Source organism: Pseudophryne corroboree, chromosome 1, assembly GCF_028390025.1.
Source record: "Pseudophryne corroboree isolate aPseCor3 chromosome 1, aPseCor3.hap2, whole genome shotgun sequence".
Taxonomy (NCBI): domain Eukaryota; kingdom Metazoa; phylum Chordata; class Amphibia; order Anura; family Myobatrachidae; genus Pseudophryne; species Pseudophryne corroboree.
Genome location: NC_086444.1, coordinates 165,818,462 through 165,839,703, shown reverse-complemented (window position 1 = coordinate 165,839,703; position 21,242 = coordinate 165,818,462). Strand labels below are relative to the sequence as shown.

General features: G+C 45.8%; 1 protein-coding gene across 3 annotated transcripts in view; it reads left to right on the top strand.

The window, feature by feature from the left end:
• UTP15 (UTP15 small subunit processome component) overlaps positions 1–1,920 on the top strand; it is a 51,270-nt gene extending 49,350 nt beyond the window's left edge. For all 3 annotated transcript variants that reach the window (XM_063963871.1, XM_063963870.1, XM_063963869.1), the window contains exon 13: positions 540–1,920. In XM_063963871.1, the coding sequence (XP_063819941.1) occupies positions 540–763 (224 nt within the window). In that variant the 3' untranslated portion in view covers positions 764–1,920. The remainder of the gene's footprint in view (positions 1–539) is intronic.
• The last annotated feature ends 19,322 nt before the right edge of the window (positions 1,921–21,242 follow it).

The following is a 21,242-nucleotide window of genomic DNA, read 5'->3' as shown; positions in this document are numbered from 1 at the left end:
CGTTATGATCATTGTGTCCAAGCAAATAATGAATTGAATATTGATTAGTTTAGAATGTGGTTCCCAGCGTTGTACATATATCAGAGGTGGAACTTTAGTTTGTGTTGCTTGGGCGCAAGTGCTTTAATTCAATTTAAAATGTGTACAGAAAAGAATGAGGAGGGAATTGCAAGATCCCATATAATTGCTTGATATGTCTGTGCTTTCATTTTGCAACTCTCTAGGAAGGGTGTTCTACAAGAGTGCCAGCTATGTAGCAAGGTGTCAAACCAGCAATAATTCCCACTCATTAGGGATAGTGGGGCAGATGTATTAACCTGGAGAAGGGATAAGTGCAAGGTGAACGCACCAGCCAATCAGCTCCAATATGTAAATTAACAGTTAGGAGCTGATTGGCTGGTGCGGTTTATCACCTTGCACTTATCACTGGTTTATCACTTCCTTAATGCCTTCTCCGGGTTAATACATCTGCCCCTGTGTTTGATGAACTTGGTTGATGTGATTCCCATAGTAATAACTTTTTATGTTTTTTGCCCTAGATATCTATTCTTCTGTCATCAACCAATCTCCTATAGTCGATAAACTGTTCTTACGGCTCCAAGATACCTTAGAGAAAGAGATCAGCTACCAAGAAGAGCTCCTTGAAGTTTTGGGGATGATGGACACCCTCTTTGCAACTATGGCAAGCAAAATAGAAACTGTTTCAGGAGAGACCAAGTCAATAAGTATCCCAGATCAAAAGACCAGAAAATCCTCACTGTAACCTGGCACTTGCCGGTGGACATCTGACCTTTTATCACTTCGTAATATATTTTTTATATGGGGTCATCTGTTCTACAGCAAAGGTTGGGATTCTATAACAGACCGTTGGCCAGTTCCGTGATCTTAACTGTTGCAGAGGACTCAATCAAGGATGTTAGTTCATGGACTTTTTTTAAAGAAAGTGTTTGTGATTGCATAAATTTTACATGAACTCCTGTCAGGTGCTTGATCTGTGCCAACCACTGGCAAAGCTCATTGTCCAGCCACTTAATTCCCTTTTGTAGTTTTGGTTACTGCTGTATTCTGCTGACTCACCGACCCATAGTTGTAGGAGCCCGTCTGTCTTGAGATGTTATTTTGGAACATAGGAGGTGGGGTGTTGTGATCCTGTGCTCTGGTTGAGTTCTTTTTCTTTAAATGGAAAGACAGAGCTTGGCAATCTGTTATCTGCGTTCACCTGGCAAAGAATGAAATAAGACAAAGCCATATAGAGATGTCTGCATTTACACAGCTCTCATAATATCAGTACTTAGGACAGGTTTCTGGATTATTGGCTCATATATCTATTAACATTCCTAGTAGTTCAGCTACAGTGCTTGCAACATATTATCAGGCTGATTTATGACCTGACTGGTAAATCTGGGACCCATGACCTTCCTGTTGCCCCAACATAGTAGCAAGAGAATTTGTGATTGGGTGAAATCCAATGGTCCTGCACCTTTTTCTTAAAATGTTACCAGATACTGATGCCTAGAGAATAGCAAAATAAAGGGGCAATTCAGATGGCCTCAAGGTTCCATAGTAGCCTTGCTGGTTACGTTTCTGCTCACAATCTTGTACTTCATGAGGTTCAAGTAAAAATGAGTAAAGGTCATTAACCAAAGCATCACATGGGGACATAACCTGAAAGGCTATTTCGAAAACTTGTGTGCAGCTTAAATGCCCTCTAAGTGTCTCTGAGTTGGTAACAGCAGCGAAGCCATCAAAGCAAATGCCACCATTCTGGTAGGCTGGATTGTTGTGGCCTTTCTCACAATATTAATAATAAAAAAGATAAAACCTGAACAAAAATATATTTTATGAGTTGAATTAAGAGTGGGTGCCCATTTGCTGCAGTTGCTCTGCGTGAATAAAGAAACACTGGTCTTTACTGAGTAAGACTCTGGTACGTCCACAGATGTGCAGAAATGCTTTGCTGAGTTATTACCGGATAATGCAAGTTAAAGTTTCTGTAAAATTTTCAGGACCAAGCCACTAGGTGGCACCATTCTGTAGATATTCACTTACGGAAATACCTGTGGATGGTTATGGTGGCAGATATGCAGCAAAGTAAGGATCAACATTGACCGTCTAAGGGTGAGTCACCATTGGGGAAATGGCTGGAACACACTTTGGCTAGCCAGTGTTGAAGACAACAGTGATTTACAATATTAGTGCTATAGTCATACTGTGGTATGGCTTGTTCTGGGCAGCAGGGATTCCATTAACATTTTCCTCTCTAGTGACTGATAAAGTAATATGATTGCAGTACATATCTGGGTAATTACTGTGGTTGTGCAGTACAGGAGGGTTACTTTGGTAGATGCTACAGTTTATGGTAAGCAATGTCACAATATTATATTGTCCATGATGCTCATGTTCTACAGATGTTCTACAGTGTATGGCCGTCATTGCTACCTACCATGTGTCACATCAGCAGTGGAACTTACTGTTAATGATAAATCTGCCTGACGGACATTCCTTGTAGTAGTACCAAGAGCTTGTTAAACTTTGCAGATCTGACTTCAATAATATATTATACAATTCAGAAGTAAAAAGGGTCAGGAACTCCATTTATTTATGTTCCACTCAATCCTCTCAATACGCTTTAGGCCAAAGAACTGCTCTCTCACAAGTGTGATTGTGGAGCTGCAGGAACCGAGGTGCTCTTGTAGCCTCCTCACTCACACACAGTTGTTCAGGCTTCTGAATTGTTCTTTTTATTTAACCTTTCTTCTGTTCACACTTTTATGGTTTTCCAAGCAGTGGGTTGCTATGTTTTATAGTGTCTTTCTTGTGCTGTATAGAAATACATACAATTCCGTTTTCATGGAAGACAAGCCTGCGTCATAGTGCCATTGTACATTTACAGAACATCATTGGCATATGATACACCTAGAATGAAACTTTAGTTTCCTGTAGAAGAAGTGGGGGGGGGGGGGGGGGGGGGAACACTGGTTAAGGTTTTGTTTTTTTTCTACTCATATTTTGTGTTGAACTCCTAGTAAAGTCCTTGGCCCACCTTTCTTGTTTATATTATCACTGCTTACATTAGACTATGAGGAAGGAGGTTTGTTGGTTCCATAACCAGTAGCCTCTAGGTGGCAGCATACAGTCACAGTGGGATGAGTTGATAGGTGATTTAGAAGCATACAACCTGTAGATTTGACTTACAGATGTGTCCTTGTACATCTTGCCTCAATATGCCACGTAGCAGGAGATGTCTGGCGTTAGTGAGCTGACAAGTCCTGTGCAACTAGCATCAGGTGTTTTAAAAAAAAAAAAAAAAATGTTTTATTTGTGCTCAAAATGCATCTTATTCACATCATTATGCGAGTAGGGCGCACAAGTAGACTCTGCTGATTAAAATGATACGCGGCATGCCCATATTCTGTGTGTTACTGCGGCTGTATCTGCATCCGAAATGGTACATTACAGTGTTTTCTAGGAAAGCACTGTAGCTTAACATTTCGTATGCAGATACAGCTGCATACGAAATACATATCATTTTAATAAGCAAAAACTTCTTAAGAGTCTTAGTCACATTCTTTTTAATGAAAAAGTGCTTGCTGTTATTGAGTCAGGGTATGACTAGAAGGGCTGTTTAACGTGCAGGGAGGCTAGATGTAAGTGGACACATCTGTAATACAGGCAATTCTAAGAACTAATGTGAGTTTCTTCATCTGTAATTGATCATTTAATATTTTTAACGTTGGTATTGTGAACACTACCCTGACCCAATAGAGAGCAGACATATAATTTATGTTCTCTATATGTTTTGTTGTGTGGGTGAAAACTTCTGGATGTATTGGTCTCTGACAAAGTGACACTAGTGAGAATAAGACTGCTCAATCATCCTCTGGTAGGCACAGCTTAATATGCTGTTCTCTCTTATGTAGCCCTGTATAGTGAGCGGATCACTCCACAAAGGACATACAGTGATATGAAACATAAGATGGTCATGCACAAATGAGCTAAAACATGTAGAACAGGCATGTCCAAACTGTGGCCCTCCAGCTTTTGTGAAACTACATATCCCAGTATACCCTGACACAGTTTTGCTGTCAGAGAATGCTAAAGCTGTGTCTGAGCATGCTGGGATGTGTAGTTTCTCAACAGCTGGAGGGCCGCTGTTTGGGCATGCCTGATGTAGAATATCAATTGTTGCTTTTGTGGGGAACGTCTGTAGTTACTGTAAGGTAGAAGCATTATCCTTTCTGTACAGCTGCATGTGCTGTGTTATAAATGAGCAATGGTGGGACACAGGCAGGAAATATAATGAAATAATAAGACAGCTGCTGTCAGCCATGACTGTTATATCACATTTATCCTAACCAAACCCCCATCCTCCTCTTCATCTGGAGAGCAAATAGTATCTGACAGCTTGGAGCCGCAGTGTCCCTGTTATTTCCCTCTGGTCACAGGACATCTCTGTTACTTTATGCTGCCAGTCAGGAGGCCATGCAGATCACCAGAAGAGGAACATGGATGGCTGCACCAATGATAGCAACTGTACTAACCGTGGACCACATGTATTTATATAGGATCTAGTAGATCTTTGAACCAACCACGTTTTTGGTGCAGGGCAGGCTTAACAACATTGTATTCCCTGGGTAAAGCACCCACCCATTCACAAGAACTAGTTAAAATGCCCCTCCTGCGCCATATGTTTCCATACAGTGAATGACTCCAGCCATCCACCAATAACTATGCTGACCGCCATTCCCTGGCTGAGAGGTACTGTAGGTAGAGACTGCTGTCTTGCTGCTCTGCTTGTGTGACCACCACCCACCAAAGCTCGAAAGCCCAGAGAGTTGAGGGGCCTTGGCAGCTGCCCCGTGTGCCGGTACAGTAAGATGGTCCTACCCTGTTGTGCGGATACATGATGATGCTCCCAGTTACTATGGGGGACACTGAGTCATCTATCACTATGCAACCATCGCTCATTGCTGACCTCGTGCTGGAGCTGTATAAGGTGATGTGATTTCCAGTTTCCAGACCCATGCAGTACATTCCGTCTGCCTGCTGGGTAACCACTACATACAAACTATACTGGAATAAATGTACCGTGGTTTTCAAACAATGAAACTCTGCATACATGGGTGCCGCTGCTGGTGATATGTAGTAACGGCTAATATTCATAGTGACAATGCTGTAACTGGAAAAGTATAAATCTGTTTCGGTCAATTAGGACAGGGTGAGTGACAGAGCGCCGCCTGGCGTTGCTGTCCAGTGTTTGCATGAGGAGGGTGTCAGCTGAGTGTGCTGGGAAAATGTGAATCCTGTTGGTTGTATTGACAATTACTTTAGCAGTAGCTAGCTCTACGTATAGAGTGGTCTTTATGCTCTCATGTATCATACACACGGGGGGGGAATAAGTCAGGCCCATCTGTCTCTGCCAGCCCTGAATCCTGCTGACGTGTCCACTTTACCATCCCAGGCTATCTATATCAGAGTTTATGATCATTCCTCCTAATGATGGAAAACGTTACAGCCAAATTCCCATCTCCATCCCTGGCGCTTAAGGGTGGGTGTATTTCCTCTGAGAGCACCTATTCCAAGCCTTGTGAGGATACCTGAAGAGACAAGGGGAAGATTTACTAAAGCAACTAAACCAATCTTGCCTATCATTATCTAGAATGCAATACAGAAATGATACCTAGACTCCGGTTGCTATGGGCAACACTACCCCTTGTCTGCTATAGAAGCTTTAGAACATTTCTCACAAAGGTTCAGATTTGTAGCAGCCCACAATTAAGCTAAGTACACACTATACAATTATTGGGCATATTTGCCAATCAGTAGATTGGTCAAATTTATTGTATAGTGTGCACGAAAGATCGCTTTGGCATTTAGCAGATAAATCGGAAAATTCATGGCCACAAACACAAGCAATTGATTTTCCCATCCGTCGTTCCAAAGCAAAAATCTCGGCCACAATCTCCACCTATGCCAGTGTGTGTGCATTTTCCAGGTAGAAAAATCAGGTAGTGTGTGGTTGAGGTTGATTTTTTCCAAGATTTTTTTTTCTTCAAGATTTCAGGAAAATTCTGGCAAATTTTCAGTGGAAAAAATAGTTTGTAGCACCGATATCGGGACCCCCTCTAAGTGAATAATCGTCCCGATTGTCTAGCCAACTAAAAGTATCTGCCAGTGTCTACTTAGCTTAGCACTGGCCCCACCCTCTGTTTCCATCATTACTTGGCTATGGCTGCCCATGTTGGAAGTCCTAGCACCAACACGTATGACACTGGGACTGTTGGCCGTCCGTGTAATAAAGGGTACAGCAGACTGCACATACCATGCTACTCTGCCTAGCTTGTCTCTTTGTCAGCGGGCATAACAGGGGAGAGTATGGGGTAGCAAGCAAGCGGGATTGTGGAAATATGATTTAGCTTATACCATAGCGGAACCAAGAAACACATACCGTACTGTATATAGGCCATGATTCATATTGTACACAAACTCAATGGTTTGAGTACAAATACAATGTTTGGGGGTCTGTGCTTGTGCTGAACAGGTATTGCAATGTCACTTGCAGCCCTCTGCCAGCTGCAGCATGATAGACAGCGACTGGGTGCAGCTCCTGGCACCGTTCTTCAAAACAGGGGCATGTCACCCCTATTTTGAAGGCATAACGGGTCCAGGTTCTACGTTATCTGATGCAGATTTTCTGGACCCTGGCGTCTGGATCCTATGGCCAGCCTGTGTAAGCTTCAGCTTACGGAGGCTAGCCGGTGCCTGTAACCATCGCAAATTGCAACATTTGGTTGCGATGGTGATCCGAGGATGCATTCTCAGACGCAGCACTCAGATCCTCGCTAATGCTAACAGATGCCTCCTGCTGCATTATAATTGCACAGCTGCTTATTTGCAGCTGTGCAATTCCATACAAACATGATTCGGTGCCACAGTGCACACACCAAGGTAAAGAAAAAGAAAATGTTTTGGTACATTATGTATATTACCATCTAAATTGCAGAATCTGTTTTATGGTTAATGTAGGTGGAAGCAATATGGTCATTTATGTGCAGCACGGTGCTATTGTGGCCAGCATTACTCAGGTCTTGAATTCAGTAACCAAACAAGGTATTATGTGTGTGGAGTTTGTATGGTCTCTCCAGGTTTGCATAGGTTCATCCAGGTTCTTCCACATTCCACTAGGAGAGGGATTGATTTGTGTGGCTAAATACTCTGTGTAAAGTGCTATATAAATAACTTCATAAATACAATTATTAATGGAATAAAATGTAGCATAGATGTCAGACCATTATAATACATATGCTCATATCAGAATATTACAGTATTTGCTGGCGTATAAGACTACTTTTTTGCCCTGAAAAACATGCCTCCAAGTGGGGGGGTCGTCTTATACGCCGGGTGCACTTCAGTTGGGATAGACATAGCTGCCATAGTGGCCTTCCGATACTCGCCCGGTGTCCATAGTGGCCTCCCGATGCCCGCCCACCTCATTCTACTCACCATCCAGTATCGCGCGATATCCAGTGCGGCCGCGGCGGGTCACTGGTGCCAATTACAGGGAGATGCAGGGACTGGCCGGAGGCGCTGCAGTCGCGTTGTGGCCGTACAATGGTGACAATGACAGGTACTGTAATGGCACTAATACTAATGGCACTCATGTGAAACCAGTAACACTAAATGCACACAGGTGTATACTTTTATACATTTTACAACTTTCTCCTCGCCCCCTCCCCCCTTCTTATGCATACCTTGATAAATACTCCCTATCCAAATCTCTTATCAGGTCATAATATACAGTATGTCACAAATCTGATGTTCTTTTACGTTTTATTTGGTGTGTGGAAGGGGGTAGTCTTATACGGCGAGTATATAACAAACTCTATATTTTGAGTGGAAATGTTGGGGGTCGTCTTATACGCCCAGTCGTCTTATACGCCGGCAAATACGGTACTTTTTGATTAAAGTCTTGATTTTCTGGAATTTCTGGCTGATGATTGTCTTACCCAGACCAATGGAAGCTTCACAGACCTAAGTTGTTATGATACCAGAGCATGACAACATGTAACAAGTGCCACTTCCTCAGCACAATGTTCTGCTGGCCTGTGTGGTCCTTCCTCTGAGGCTATGGGATGACCGCAGCAACCAGAGGTGACACACACAGACTTACCATAAGTGAGCCCACAGAACCTCATTGTTGTGGGGATCACTGGCTTACGTCACTTCCACACAAGTAGCATGAGATTGCCCATCTGCATTCTTGCACTTGGACTTAAACAATCGGAGGAAATTGAACAGAAGTCGACAACATCGCGGACAGACATTAAGTAAAAAGCAAGGAAATACTGTGTTAAGGCTTGAGCAACATTCCTGGCTGCATGGCTGTTTCCTCAGCTCTTAGTGAAAATAATCTATCTCCTGTAAGAAGAACCCTGCTCCCTACTACTCCATTAGCCGCACAGTGCTGAGCACTTGTTTGATATTTGTGTTGTGCACACTAATTCCCTGTGCACCACAAACCAACATTACACTAGTAGAACCTTCATTACTGTTGACTTAAAGATATGTATGCTAGCTTCTTGGACCAGCAAACATTTCCATTTACAGCTGTCTAGAGTTTCCAGGAGCAGGGGTGGATTGGGAACTAAAAGTAGCCTGGAAAAACTTCTAGAAGTGACCTCACATGGGCAGCACCAAATCAGCAGAACTAACAGCAAAGTAGGCGGGATTAGTATAGCGCTATACCTGTGTGGAAGCTGTTCCATATGTTTGGTAGTCTGGTGGCCCCAACACTCACAGACCTTTAACCCTGCAGTAGTGACGCCAAATTTTGTGACACAAACGTTGACTTTGGCTCTGTAAGATCCATTTGGATTTCTGCATTGTTGAACGAGCCCAATGGATAATGATCAAGAATGACAGAAATGGAAATAGAAACCTATTGTTAATCTCCAACTATTAATTGTTTTATTAATTCACCCAGAAAACATTATTAATTATTAAATTTCCTTTCCAGTATTTAACGTCCTAGAGGATGCTGGGGATTCCGTAAGGACCATGGGGATAGATGGGCTCCGCAGGAGACATGGGCACTTTAAGAAAGACTTTGACTCTGGGTGTGCACTGGCTCCTCCCTCTATGCCCCTCCTCCAGACCTTAGTTTGATACTGTGCCCAGTGGAGACTGGCTGCATTTCAGGAGCTCTCCTGAGTTTCCTGTAAAGAAAGCATTTTAGTTAGGTTTTTTATGTTCAGGGAGCCTGCTGGCAACAGACTCCCTACATCGAGAGACTGAGGAGAGAGAAACAGACCCACTTCTCTGAGTTTCAGGGCTCTGTTTCTTAGGCTACTGGACACCATTAGCTCCAGAGGGATCGGTACGCAGGTCTCACCCTAGCCGTCCGTCCCAGAGCCGCGCCGCTGTCGTCCTCGCAGAGCCAGAAGATTGAAGCCGGGTGAGTATTGAGGAAAAGAACATCAGAGGCGGCAGAAGACACCTTGATCTTCATAGAGGTAACGCACAGCACTGCAGCTGTGCACCATTGCTACCATTCACCTCACACACCTCGGTCACTGTAAGGGTGCAGGGCGCAGGGGGTGGTGCCCTGGGCAGGAATATAAACCTCTCCTGTGGCATATATAGATTTCTCTATCGTCCTAGTGGATGCTGGGGTTCCTGAAAGGACCATGGGGAATAGCGGCTCCGCAGGAGACAGGGCACAAAAAGTAAAGCTTTAGGATCAGGTGGTGTGCACTGGCTCCTCCCCCTATGACCCTCCTCCAAGCCAGTTAGATTTTTGTGCCCGGCCGAGAAGGGTGCAATCTAGGTGGCTCTCCTAAAGAGCTGCTTAGGAAAGTTTAGCTTAGGTTTTTTATTTTACAGTGAGTCCTGCTGGCAACAGGATCACTGCAACGAGGGACTTAGGGGAGAAGAAGTGAACTCACCTGCGTGCAGGATGGATTGGCTTCTTGGCTACTGGACATCAGCTCCAGAGGGACGATCACAGGTACAGCCTGGATGGTCACCGGAGCCTTGCCGCCGGCCCCCTTGCAGATGCTGAAGTAAGAAGAGGTCCAGAATCGGCGGCAGAAGACTCCTCAGTCTTCTAAAGGTAGCGCACAGCACTGCAGCTGTGCGCCATTTTCCTCTCAGCACACTTCACACGGCAGTCACTGAGGGTGCAGGGCGCTGGGAGGGGGGCGCCCTGGGAGGCAAATGAATACCTATTTTGGCTAAAAATACCTCACATATAGCCTCCGGAGGCTATATGGAGATATTTAACCCCTGCCAGAATCCGTTAAGAGCGGGAGACGAGGCCGCCGAAAAAGGGGCGGGGCCTATCTCCTCAGCACACAGCGCCATTTTCCCTCACAGAAAGGCTGGAGGGAAGGCTCCCAGGCTCTCCCCTGCACTGCACTACAGAAACAGGGTTAAAACAGAGAGGGGGGGCACTAATTTGGCGATATGCTTATATATATATTAAGATGCTATAAGGGAAAACACTTATATAAGGTTGTCCCTATATAATTATAGCGTTTTTGGTGTGTGCTGGCAAACTCTCCCTCTGTCTCTCCAAAGGGCTAGTGGGTCCTGTCCTCTATCAGAGCATTCCCTGTGTGTGTGCTGTGTGTCGGTACGTGTGTGTCGACAGGTAGGAGGACGATGTTGGTGAGGAGGCGGAGCAATTGCCTGTAATGGTGATGTCACTCTCTAGGGAGTCGACACCGGAATGGATGGCTTATTTAGGAAATTACGTGATAATGTCAACACGCTGCAAGGTCGGTTGACGACATGAGACGGCCGACAAACAATTAGTACGGTCCAGACGTCTCAAAAACACCGTCAAGGGTTTTAAAACGCCCGTTTACTTTAGTCGGTCGACACAGACACAGACAGGGACACTGAATCCAGTGTCGACGGTGAATAAACAAACGTATTCCTTATTAGGGCCACACGTTAAAGGCAATGAAGGAGGTGTTACGTATTTCTGATACTACAAGTACCACAAAAGAGGGTATTATGTGGGATGTGAAAAAACTACCATAGTTTTTCCTGAATCAGATAAATTAAATAAAGTGTGTGATGATGCGTGGGTTCCCCCCGATAGAAAATTATGGGCGGTATACCCTTTCCCGCCAGAAGTTAGGGCGCGTTGGGAAACACCCCTTAAGGTGGATAAGGCGCTCACACGCTTATCAAAACAAGTGGCGGTACCGTCTATAGATAGGGCCGTCCTCAAGGACCAGCTGACAAGGCTGGAAAATATAATAAAAAGTATATACACACATACTGGTGTTATACTGCGGCCAGCGATCGCCTCAGCCTGGATGTGCAGAGCTAGGGTGGCTTGGTCGGATTCCCTGACTAAAAATATTGATACCCTTGACAGGGACAGTATTTTATTGACTATAGAGCATTTCTATATATGCGAGATGCACAGAGGGATATTTGCACTCTGGCATCATGAATAAATGCGATGTCCATAACTGCCAGAAGATGTTATGGACACGACAGTGGTCAGGTGATGCAGATTCCAAACGGCACAGTATGGCCGTATAAAGGAAGAGGACTTGTTTGGGGTCGGTCCATCGGACCTGGTGGTCACGGCAACTGCTGGAAAATCCACCGTTTTTTACCCTAAGTCACATCTCTGCAGAAAAAGACACCGTCTTTTCAGCCTCAGTCCTCTCGTCCCTATAAGATCATATCTGCCCAGGGATAGAGGAAAGGGAAGAAGACTGCAGCAGGCAGCCCATTCCCAGGAACAGAAGCGTTCCACCGCGTCTGACAAGTTCTCAGCATGGCGCTGAGACCGTACAGGACCCCTGGATCCTACAAGTAGTATCCCGGGGGTACAGATGGGAATGTCGAGACGTTTCCCCTTCGCAGGCTCCTGAAGTCTGCTTTACCAAGTCTCCCTCCGACAAGGAGGTAGTATGGGAAAAAATTCACAAGCTGTATTCCCAGCAGGTGATAATTAAATTACCCCTCCTACTACAGAAAAGGGGTATTATTCCACACTATATTGTGGTACTGAAGCCAGAAGGCTAGGTGAGACTTATTCTAAAAAATTTTTTTTGAACACTTACAAAGGTTCAAATTAAGATGAAGTCACTCAGAGCAGTGATAACGAACCAGGAAGAAGGGGACTATATAGTGTCCCGGGACATCAGGGATGCTTACCTCTATGTCCCAAATTTGCCCTTCTCACTAAGGGTACCTCAGGTTCGTGGTGCAGAACTGTCACTATCAGTTTCAGACGCTGCCGTTTGGATTGTCCACGGCACCCCGGGGTCTTTACCAAGGTAATGGCCGAATTGATGATTCTTCTTCGAAGAAAAGGCGTCTTAATTATCCCTTACTTGGACGATCTCCTGATAGGGGCATAGTCCAGGGAACAGTTGGAGGTCGGAGTAGCACTATCTCGGATACTGCTACAATCAGCACGGGTGGATTCTAAATATTCCAAAATCGCAGCTGATCCCGACGACACGTCTGCTGTGCCTAGGGATGATTCTGGACACAGTCCAGAAAAAGGTGTTTCTCCCGGAAGAGAAAGCCAGGGAGTTATCCGAGCAAGTCAGGAACCTCCTAAAAACAGTGCATCATTGCACAAGGGTCCTGGTAAAAATGGTGGCTTCCTACGAAGCAATTCCATTCGGCAGATTTCACGTAAGAACTTTTCAGTGGGATCTGCTGGACAAATGGTCCGGATCGCATCTTCAGATGCATCAGCGGATAACCCAATATCCAAGGACAAGGGTGTCTCTCCTGTGGTGGTTATAGAGTGCTCATCTTCTAGAGGGCCGCAGATTCGGCATTCAGGATTGGATGCTGGTAACCACGGAGCCCAGCCTGAGAGGCTGGGGAGCAGTCACACAAGGGAAAAATTTCCAGGGAGTGTGATCAAGTATGGAGACTTTTCTCCACATAAATATACTGGAGCTAAGGGTAAATTTATAATGCTCTAAGCTTAGCAAGACCTCTGCTTCAAGGTCAGCCGGTATTGATCCAGTGGGAAAAACATCACGGCAGTCGCCCACGTAAACAGACAGGGCGACACAAGAAGCAGGAGGGCAATGGCAGAAACTGCAAGGACTTTTCGCTGGGCGGAAAATCATGTGATAACACTGTCAGCAGTTTTTCATCCCGGGAATGGAAACTGGGAAGCAGACTTCCTCAGCACGACCTCCACCCGGGAGAGTGGAAACTTCATTGAGAAGTTTTTTCCACATGATTGTAAACCGTTGGGAAATACCAAAGGTGGACATGATGGCGTCCCGTCTGAACAAAAAACGGGACAGGTATTGCGCCAGGTCAAGAGACCCTCAGGCAATAGATGTGGACGTTCTGGTAACACCGTGGGTGTACCAGTCGGTGTATGTGTTCCCTCCTCTGCTTCTCATACCTAAGGTGCTGAGAATTATAAGACGTAGAGGAGTAAGAACTATACTCATGGCTCCGGATTGGCCAAGAAGGACTTGATACCCGGAACTTCAAGAGATGCTTACAGAGGTCTTATGGCCTCTGCCGCTAAGAAGGGACTTGCTTCAGCAAGTACCATGTCTGTTCCAAGACTTACCGCAGCTGCGTTTGTCGGCATGGCGATGGAAAGCCGGATCCTAAGGGAAAAAAGGCATTCCGGAAGAGGTCATTCCTACCCTGGTCAAAGCCAGAAAGGAGGTGACCGCACAACATTATCACCACGTGTGGCGAAAATATGTTGCGTGGTGTGAGGCCAGGAAGGCCCCACAAAGAAATTTCAACTCGGTCGTTTCCTGCATTTCCTGCAAACAGGAGTGTCTATGGGCCTCAAATTGGGGTCCATTAAGGTCCAAATTCGGCCCTGTAAATTTTCTTCCAGAAAGAATTGGCTTCAGTTCCTGAAGTCCAGAAGTTTGTCAAGGGAGTATTGCATATACAAACCCCTTTTTTGTGCCTCCAGTGGCACTGTGGGATCTCAACGTAGTTCTGGGATTCCTCAAATCACATTGGTTTAAAACCAGTCAAATATGTGGATTTGAAGCATCTCACATAAAAAGTGACCATGCTCTTGGCCCTGGCCTGGACCAGGCGAGTGTCAAATTGGTGGTTTTTTCTCAAAAAAGCCCATATCTGTTTGTCCATTCGGACAGGGCAGAGCTGCGGACTCGTCCCCAGTTCTCTCCCTAAGGGGGTGTCAGTGTTTCACCTGAACCAGCTTATTGTGGTGCCTTGCACCTACTAGGGACTTGGAGGACTCCAAGTTGCTAGAAGTTGTCAGGGCCCTGAAAATATGTTCCAGGACAGCTGGAGTCAGAAAATCTGACTCGCTGTTTATACTGTATGCACCCAACAAGTTGGGTGCGCCTGCTTCTAAGCAGTCGATTGCTCGTTGGATTTGTAACACAATTCAACTTGCACATTCTGAGGCAGGCCTGCCACAGTCTAAATCGGTTAAGGCCCATTCCACAAGGAAGGTGGGCTCATCTTGGGCGGCTGCCCGAGAGGTCTCGGCATTACAACTCTGCCGAGCAGCTACGTGGTCAGGGGAGAACACGTTTGTAAAATTCTACAAATTTGATATCCTGGCAAAAGAGGACCTGGAGTTCTCTCATTCGGTGCTGCAGAGTCATCCGCACTCTCCCGCCCGTTTGGGAGCTTTGGTATAATCCCCATGGTCCTTTCAGGAACCCCAGCATCCACTAGGACGATAGAGAAAATAAGAATTTACTTACCGATAATTCTATTTCTCGGAGTCCGTAGTGGATGCTGGGCGCCCATCCCAAGTGCGGATTATCTGCAATACTTGTACATAGTTACAAAAATCGGGTTATTATTGTTGTGAGCCATCTTTTCAGAGGCTCCGCTGTTATCATACTGTTAACTGGGTTTAGATCACAAGTTGTACGGTGTGATTGGTGTGGCTGGTATGAGTCTTACCCGGGATTCAAAATTCCTCCCTTATTGTGTACGCTCGTCCGGGCACAGTACCTAACTGGCTTGGAGGAGGGTCATAGGGGGAGGAGCCAGTGCACACCACCTGATCCTAAAGCTTTACTTTTTGTGCCCTGTCTCCTGCGGAGCCGCTATTCCCCATGGTCCTTTCAGGAACCCCAGCATCCACTACGGACTCCGAGAAATAGAATTATCGGTAAGTAAATTCTTATTATATACATGTACAGCTGGGCACTGTACATGTATATAAAGAGCCCCCGCCATGTTATTGAGAAATTTGAGCGGGACAGAAGCCCGCGGCCGAGGGGGCAGGGCTTCTCCCTCAGCACTCACCAGCACCATTTTTCTCCACAGCACCGCAGAGAGGAAGCTCCCCGGACTCTCCCCTGCTTAACACACGGTGAAAGAAGGGTTTTAAAGTAGAGGGGGGGGGGCCACATAATTGGCGCATATACATAACAAAAGCGCTACTGGGTAAACATACTGTGTTTTTTCCTGGGTCATATAGCGCTGGGGTGTGTGCTGGCATACTCTCTCTCTGTCTCTCCAAAGGGCCTGGTGGGGAACCTGTCTTCAGAAAAGAGCTTCCCTGTGTGTGTGTGGTGTGTCGGTACGTGTGTGTCGACATGTCTGAGATTGAAGGCTCACCTAAGGAGGAGGGGGAGTGTATGAATGTTAGGTCTCCGTCGGCAGTGCCGACCCCTGACTGGATGGATATGTGGAATGTTTTAAGTGCTAATGTTAATTTATTGCACAAAAGATTAGACAAAGCTGAAGCTGGGGTACAGTCAGGGAGTCAACCCATGCCTGTCCCAATGTCGCCTGGACCTTCGGGGTCTCAGAAGCGCCCACTATCCCAAATAGTTGACACAGATACCGACACGGATTCAGACTCCAGTGTCGACTACGATGATGCAAAATTACAGCCAAAGGTGGCTAAATGTAGAGATGAGCGGGTTCGGTTCCTCGGAATCCGAACCCGCCCGAACTTCATGTTTTTTTTCACGGGTCCGAGCGACTCGGATCTTCCCGCCTTGCTCGGTTAACCCGAGCGCGCCCGAACGTCATCATGACGCTGTCGGATTCTCGCGAGACTCGGATTCTATATAAGGAGCCGCGCGTCGCCGCCATTTTCACACGTGCATTGAGATTGATAGGGAGAGGACGTGGCTGGCGTCCTCTCCATTTAGATTAGAAGAGAGAGAGTGAGATTGATTTGAGACAGAGACACTTGATTTACTGGAGCTTAGGAGTACTGTAGAGAGTGCAGAGTTTAGTAGTGAGTGACCACCAGACAGTGCAGTTTTATTTAATATAATCCGTTCTCTGCCTGAAAAAAACGATACACAGTGACTCAGTCACATACCATATCTGTGTGCACTGCTCAGCCCAGTGTGCTGCATCATCTATGTATATATCTGACTGTGCTCACACAGCTTATAATTGTGGGGGAGACTGGGGAGCAGTGCCAGTTATAGGTTATAGCAGGAGCCAGGAGTACATATTATTAAAATTAAACAGTGCACACTTTTGCTGCAGGAGTGCCACTGCCAGTGTGACTGACCAGTGACCTGACCACCAGTATAGTTAGTAGTATACTATATTGTGATTGCCTGAAAAAGTTAAACACTCGTCGTGTGACTTGTGTGGTGTTTTTTTTTTTATTCTATAAAAAACTCATTCTGCTGACAGTGTCCAGCAGGTCCGTCATTATATAATATATACCTGTCCGGCTGCAGTAGTGATATATATATATTTTTTATATCATTATTTATCATCCAGTCGCAGCAGACACAGTACGGTAGTTCACGGCTGTAGCTACCTCTGTGTCGGCACTCGGCAGTCCATCCATAATTGTATACCACCTACCCGTGGTTTTTTTTTCTTTCTTCTTTATACATACATACTACATCTCTTTATCAACCAGTCTATATTAGCAGCAGACACAGTACACTAGTCCACGGCTGTAGCTACCTCTGTGTCGGCACTCGGCAGTCCATCCATAATTGTATACCACCTACCCGTGGTTTTTTCTTTTCTTTCTTCTTTATACATACATACTACATCTCTTTATCAACCAGTCTATATTAGCAGCAGACACAGTACAGTACGGTAGTCCACGGCTGTAGCTACCTCTGTGTCGGCACTCGGCAGTCCGTCCATAATTGTATACCACCTACCCGTGGTTTTTTTTTCTTTCTTCTTTATACATACATACTACATCTCTTTATCAACCAGTCTATATTAGCAGCAGACACAGTACAGTAGTCCACGGCTGTAGCTACCTCTGTGTCGGCACTCGGCAGTCCATCCATAATTGTATACCACCTACCCGTGGTTTTTTTTTCTTTCTTCTTTATACATACATACTACATCTCTTTATCAACCAGTCTATATTAGCAGCAGACACAGTACAGTACGGTAGTCCACGGCTGTAGCTACCTCTGTCGGCACTCGGCAGTCCGTCCATAATTGTATACCACCTACCCGTGGTTTTTTTTTCTTTCTTCTTTATACATACATACTACATCTCTTTATCAACCAGTCTATATTAGCAGCAGACACAGTACAGTAGTCCACGGCTGTAGCTACCTCTGTGTCGGCACTCGGCAGTCCATCCATAATTGTATACCACCTACCCGTGGTTTTTTTTTTCTTTCTTCTTTATACATACTACATCTCATTATCAACCAGTCTATATTAGCAGCAGACACAGTACGGTAGTCCACGGCTGTAGCTACCTCTGTGTCGGCACTCGGCAGTCCGTCCATAATTGTATACCACCTACCCGTGGTTTTTTTTTCTTTCTTCTTTATACATACTACATCTCATTATCAACCAGTCTATATTAGCAGCAGACACAGTACGGTAGTCCACGGCTGTAGCTACCTCTGTGTCGGCACTCGGCAGTCCATCCATAATTGTATACCACCTACCCGTGGTTTTTTTTTCTTTCTTCTTTATACATACTACATCTCATTATCATCCAGTCTATATTAGCAGCAGACACAGTACAGTACGGTAGTCCACGGCTGTAGCTACCTCTGTGTCAGCACTCGGCAGTCCGTCCATAATTGTATACCACCTACCCGTGGTTTTTTTTTCTTTCTTCTTTATACATACATACTACATCTCTTTATCAACCAGTCTATATTAGCAGCAGACACAGTACAGTAGTCCACGGCTGTAGCTACCTCTGTGTCGGCACTCGGCAGTCCATCCATAATTGTATACCACCTACCCGTGGTTTTTTTTTTTCTTTCTTCTTTATACATACTACATCTCATTATCAACCAGTCTATATTAGCAGCAGACACAGTACGGTAGTCCACGGCTGTAGCTACCTCTGTGTCGGCACTCGGCAGTCCATCCATAATTGTATACCACCTACCCGTGGTTTTTTTTCTTTCTTCTTTATACATACATACTACATCTCTTTATCAACCAGTCTATATTAGCAGCAGACACAGTACAGTAGTCCACGGCTGTAGCTACCTCTGTGTCGGCACTCGGCAGTCCATCCATAATTGTATACCACCTACCCGTGGTTTTTTTTCTTTCTTCTTTATACATACATACTACATCTCTTTATCAACCAGTCTATATTAGCAGCAGACACAGTACAGTAGTCCACGGCTGTAGCTACCTCTGTGTCGGCACTCGGCAGTCCATCCATAATTGTATACCACCTACCCGTGGTTTTTTTTTCTTTCTTCTTTATACATACATACTACATCTCATTATCATCCAGTCTATATTAGCAGCAGACACAGTACAGTACAATAGTCCACGGCTGTAGCTACCTCTGTGTCGGCACTCGGCAGTCCATCCATAATTGTATACTAGTATCCATCCATCTCCATTGTTTACCTGAGGTGCCTTTTAGTTGTGCCTATTAAAATATGGAGAACAAAAATGTTGAGGTTCCAAAATTAGGGAAAGATCAAGATCCACTTCCACCTCGTGCTGAAGCTGCTGCCACTAGTCATGGCCGAGACGATGAAATGCCAGCAACGTCGTCTGCCAAGGCCGATGCCCAATGTCATAGTACAGAGCATGTCAAATCCAAAACACCAAATATCAGTAAAAAAAGGACTCCAAAACCTAAAATAAAATTGTCGGAGGAGAAGCGTAAACTTGCCAATATGCCATTTACCACACGGAGTGGCAAGGAACGGCTGAGGCCCTGGCCTATGTTCATGGCTAGTGGTTCAGCTTCACATGAGGATGGAAGCACTCAGCCTCTCGCTAGAAAACTGAAAAGACTCAAGCTGGCAAAAGCACCGCAAAGAACTGTGCGTTCTTCGAAATCCCAAATCCACAAGGAGAGTCCAATTGTGTCGGTTGCGATGCCTGACCTTCCCAACACTGGACGTGAAGAGCATGCGCCTTCCACCATTTGCACGCCCCCTGCAAGTGCTGGAAGGAGCACCCGCAGTCCAGTTTCTGATAGTCAGATTGAAGATGTCAGTGTTGAAGTACACCAGGATGAGGAGGATATGGGTGTTGCTGGCGCTGGGGAGGAAATTGACAAGGAGGATTCTGATGGTGAGGTGGTTTGTTTAAGTCAGGCACCCGGGGAGACACCTGTTGTCCGTGGGAGGAATATGGCCGTTGACATGCCTGGTGAAAATACCAAAAAAATCAGCTCTTCGGTGTGGAAGTATTTCACCAGAAATGCGGACAACATTTGTCAAGCCGTGTGTTCCCTTTGTCAAGCTGTAATAAGTAGGGGTAAGGACGTTAACCACCTCGGAACATCCTCCCTTATACGTCACCTGCAGCGCATTCATAATAAGTCAGTGACAAGTTCAAAAACTTTGGGCGACAGCGGAAGCAGTCCACTGACCAGTAAATCCCTTCCTCTTGTAACCAAGCTCACGCAAACCACCCCACCAACTCCCTCAGTGTCAATTTCCTCCTTCCCCAGGAATGCCAATAGTCCTGCAGGCCATGTCACTGGCAATTCTGACGAGTCCTCTCCTGCCTGGGATTCCTCCGATGCATCCTTGCGTGTAACGCCTACTGCTGCTGGCGCTGCTGTTGTTGCTGCGGGGAGTCGATGGTCATCCCAGAGGGGAAGTCGTAAGCCCACTTGTACTACTTCCAGTAAGCAATTGACTGTCCAACAGTCCTTTGCGAGGAAGATGAAATATCACAGCAGTCATCCTGCTGCAAAGCGGATAACTGAGGCCTTGACAACTATGTTGGTGTTAGACGTGCGTCCGGTATCCGCCGTTAGTTCACAGGGAACTAGACAATTTATTGAGGCAGTGTGCCCCCGTTACCAAATACCATCTAGGTTCCACTTCTGTAGGCAGGCGATACCGAGAATGTACACGGACGTCAGAAAAAGACTCACCAGTGTCCTAAAAAATGCAGTTGTACCCAATGTCCACTTAACCACGGACATGTGGACAAGTGGAGCAGGGCAGGGTCAGGACTATATGACTGTGACAGCCCACTGGGTAGATGTATGGACTCCCGCCGCAAGAACAGCAGCGGCGGCACCAGTAGCAGCATCTCGCAAACGCCAACTCTTTCCTAGGCAGGCTACGCTTTGTATCACCGCTTTCCAGAATACGCACACAGCTAAAAACCTCTTACGGCAACTGAGGAAGATCATCGCAGAATGGCTTACCCCAATTGGACTCTCCTGTGGATTTGTGGCATCGGACAACGCCAGCAATATTGTGTGTGCATTAAATATGGGCAAATTCCAGCACGTCCCATGTTTTGCACATACCTTGAATTTGGTGGTGCAGAATTTTTTAAAAAACGACAGGGGCGTGCAAGAGATGCTGTCGGTGGCCAGAAGAATTGCGGGACACTTTCGGCGTACAGGCACCACGTACAGAAGACTGGAGCACCACCAAAAACTACTGAACCTGCCCTGCCATCATCTGAAGCAAGAAGTGGTAACGAGGTGGAATTCAACCCTCTATATGCTTCAGAGGTTGGAGGAGCAGCAAAAGGCCATTCAAGCCTATACAATTGAGCACGATATAGGAGGTGGAATGCACCTGTCTCAAGTGCAGTGGAGAATGATTTCAACGTTGTGCAAGGTTCTGATGCCCTTTGAACTTGCCACACGTGAAGTCAGTTCAGACACTGCCAGCCTGAGTCAGGTCATTCCCCTCATCAGGCTTTTGCAGAAGAAGCTGGAGACATTGAAGGAGGAGCTAACACGGAGCGATTCCGCTAGGCATGTGGGACTTGTGGATGGAGCCCTTAATTCGCTTAACAAGGATTCACGGGTGGTCAATCTGTTGAAATCAGAGCACTACATTTTGGCCACCGTGCTC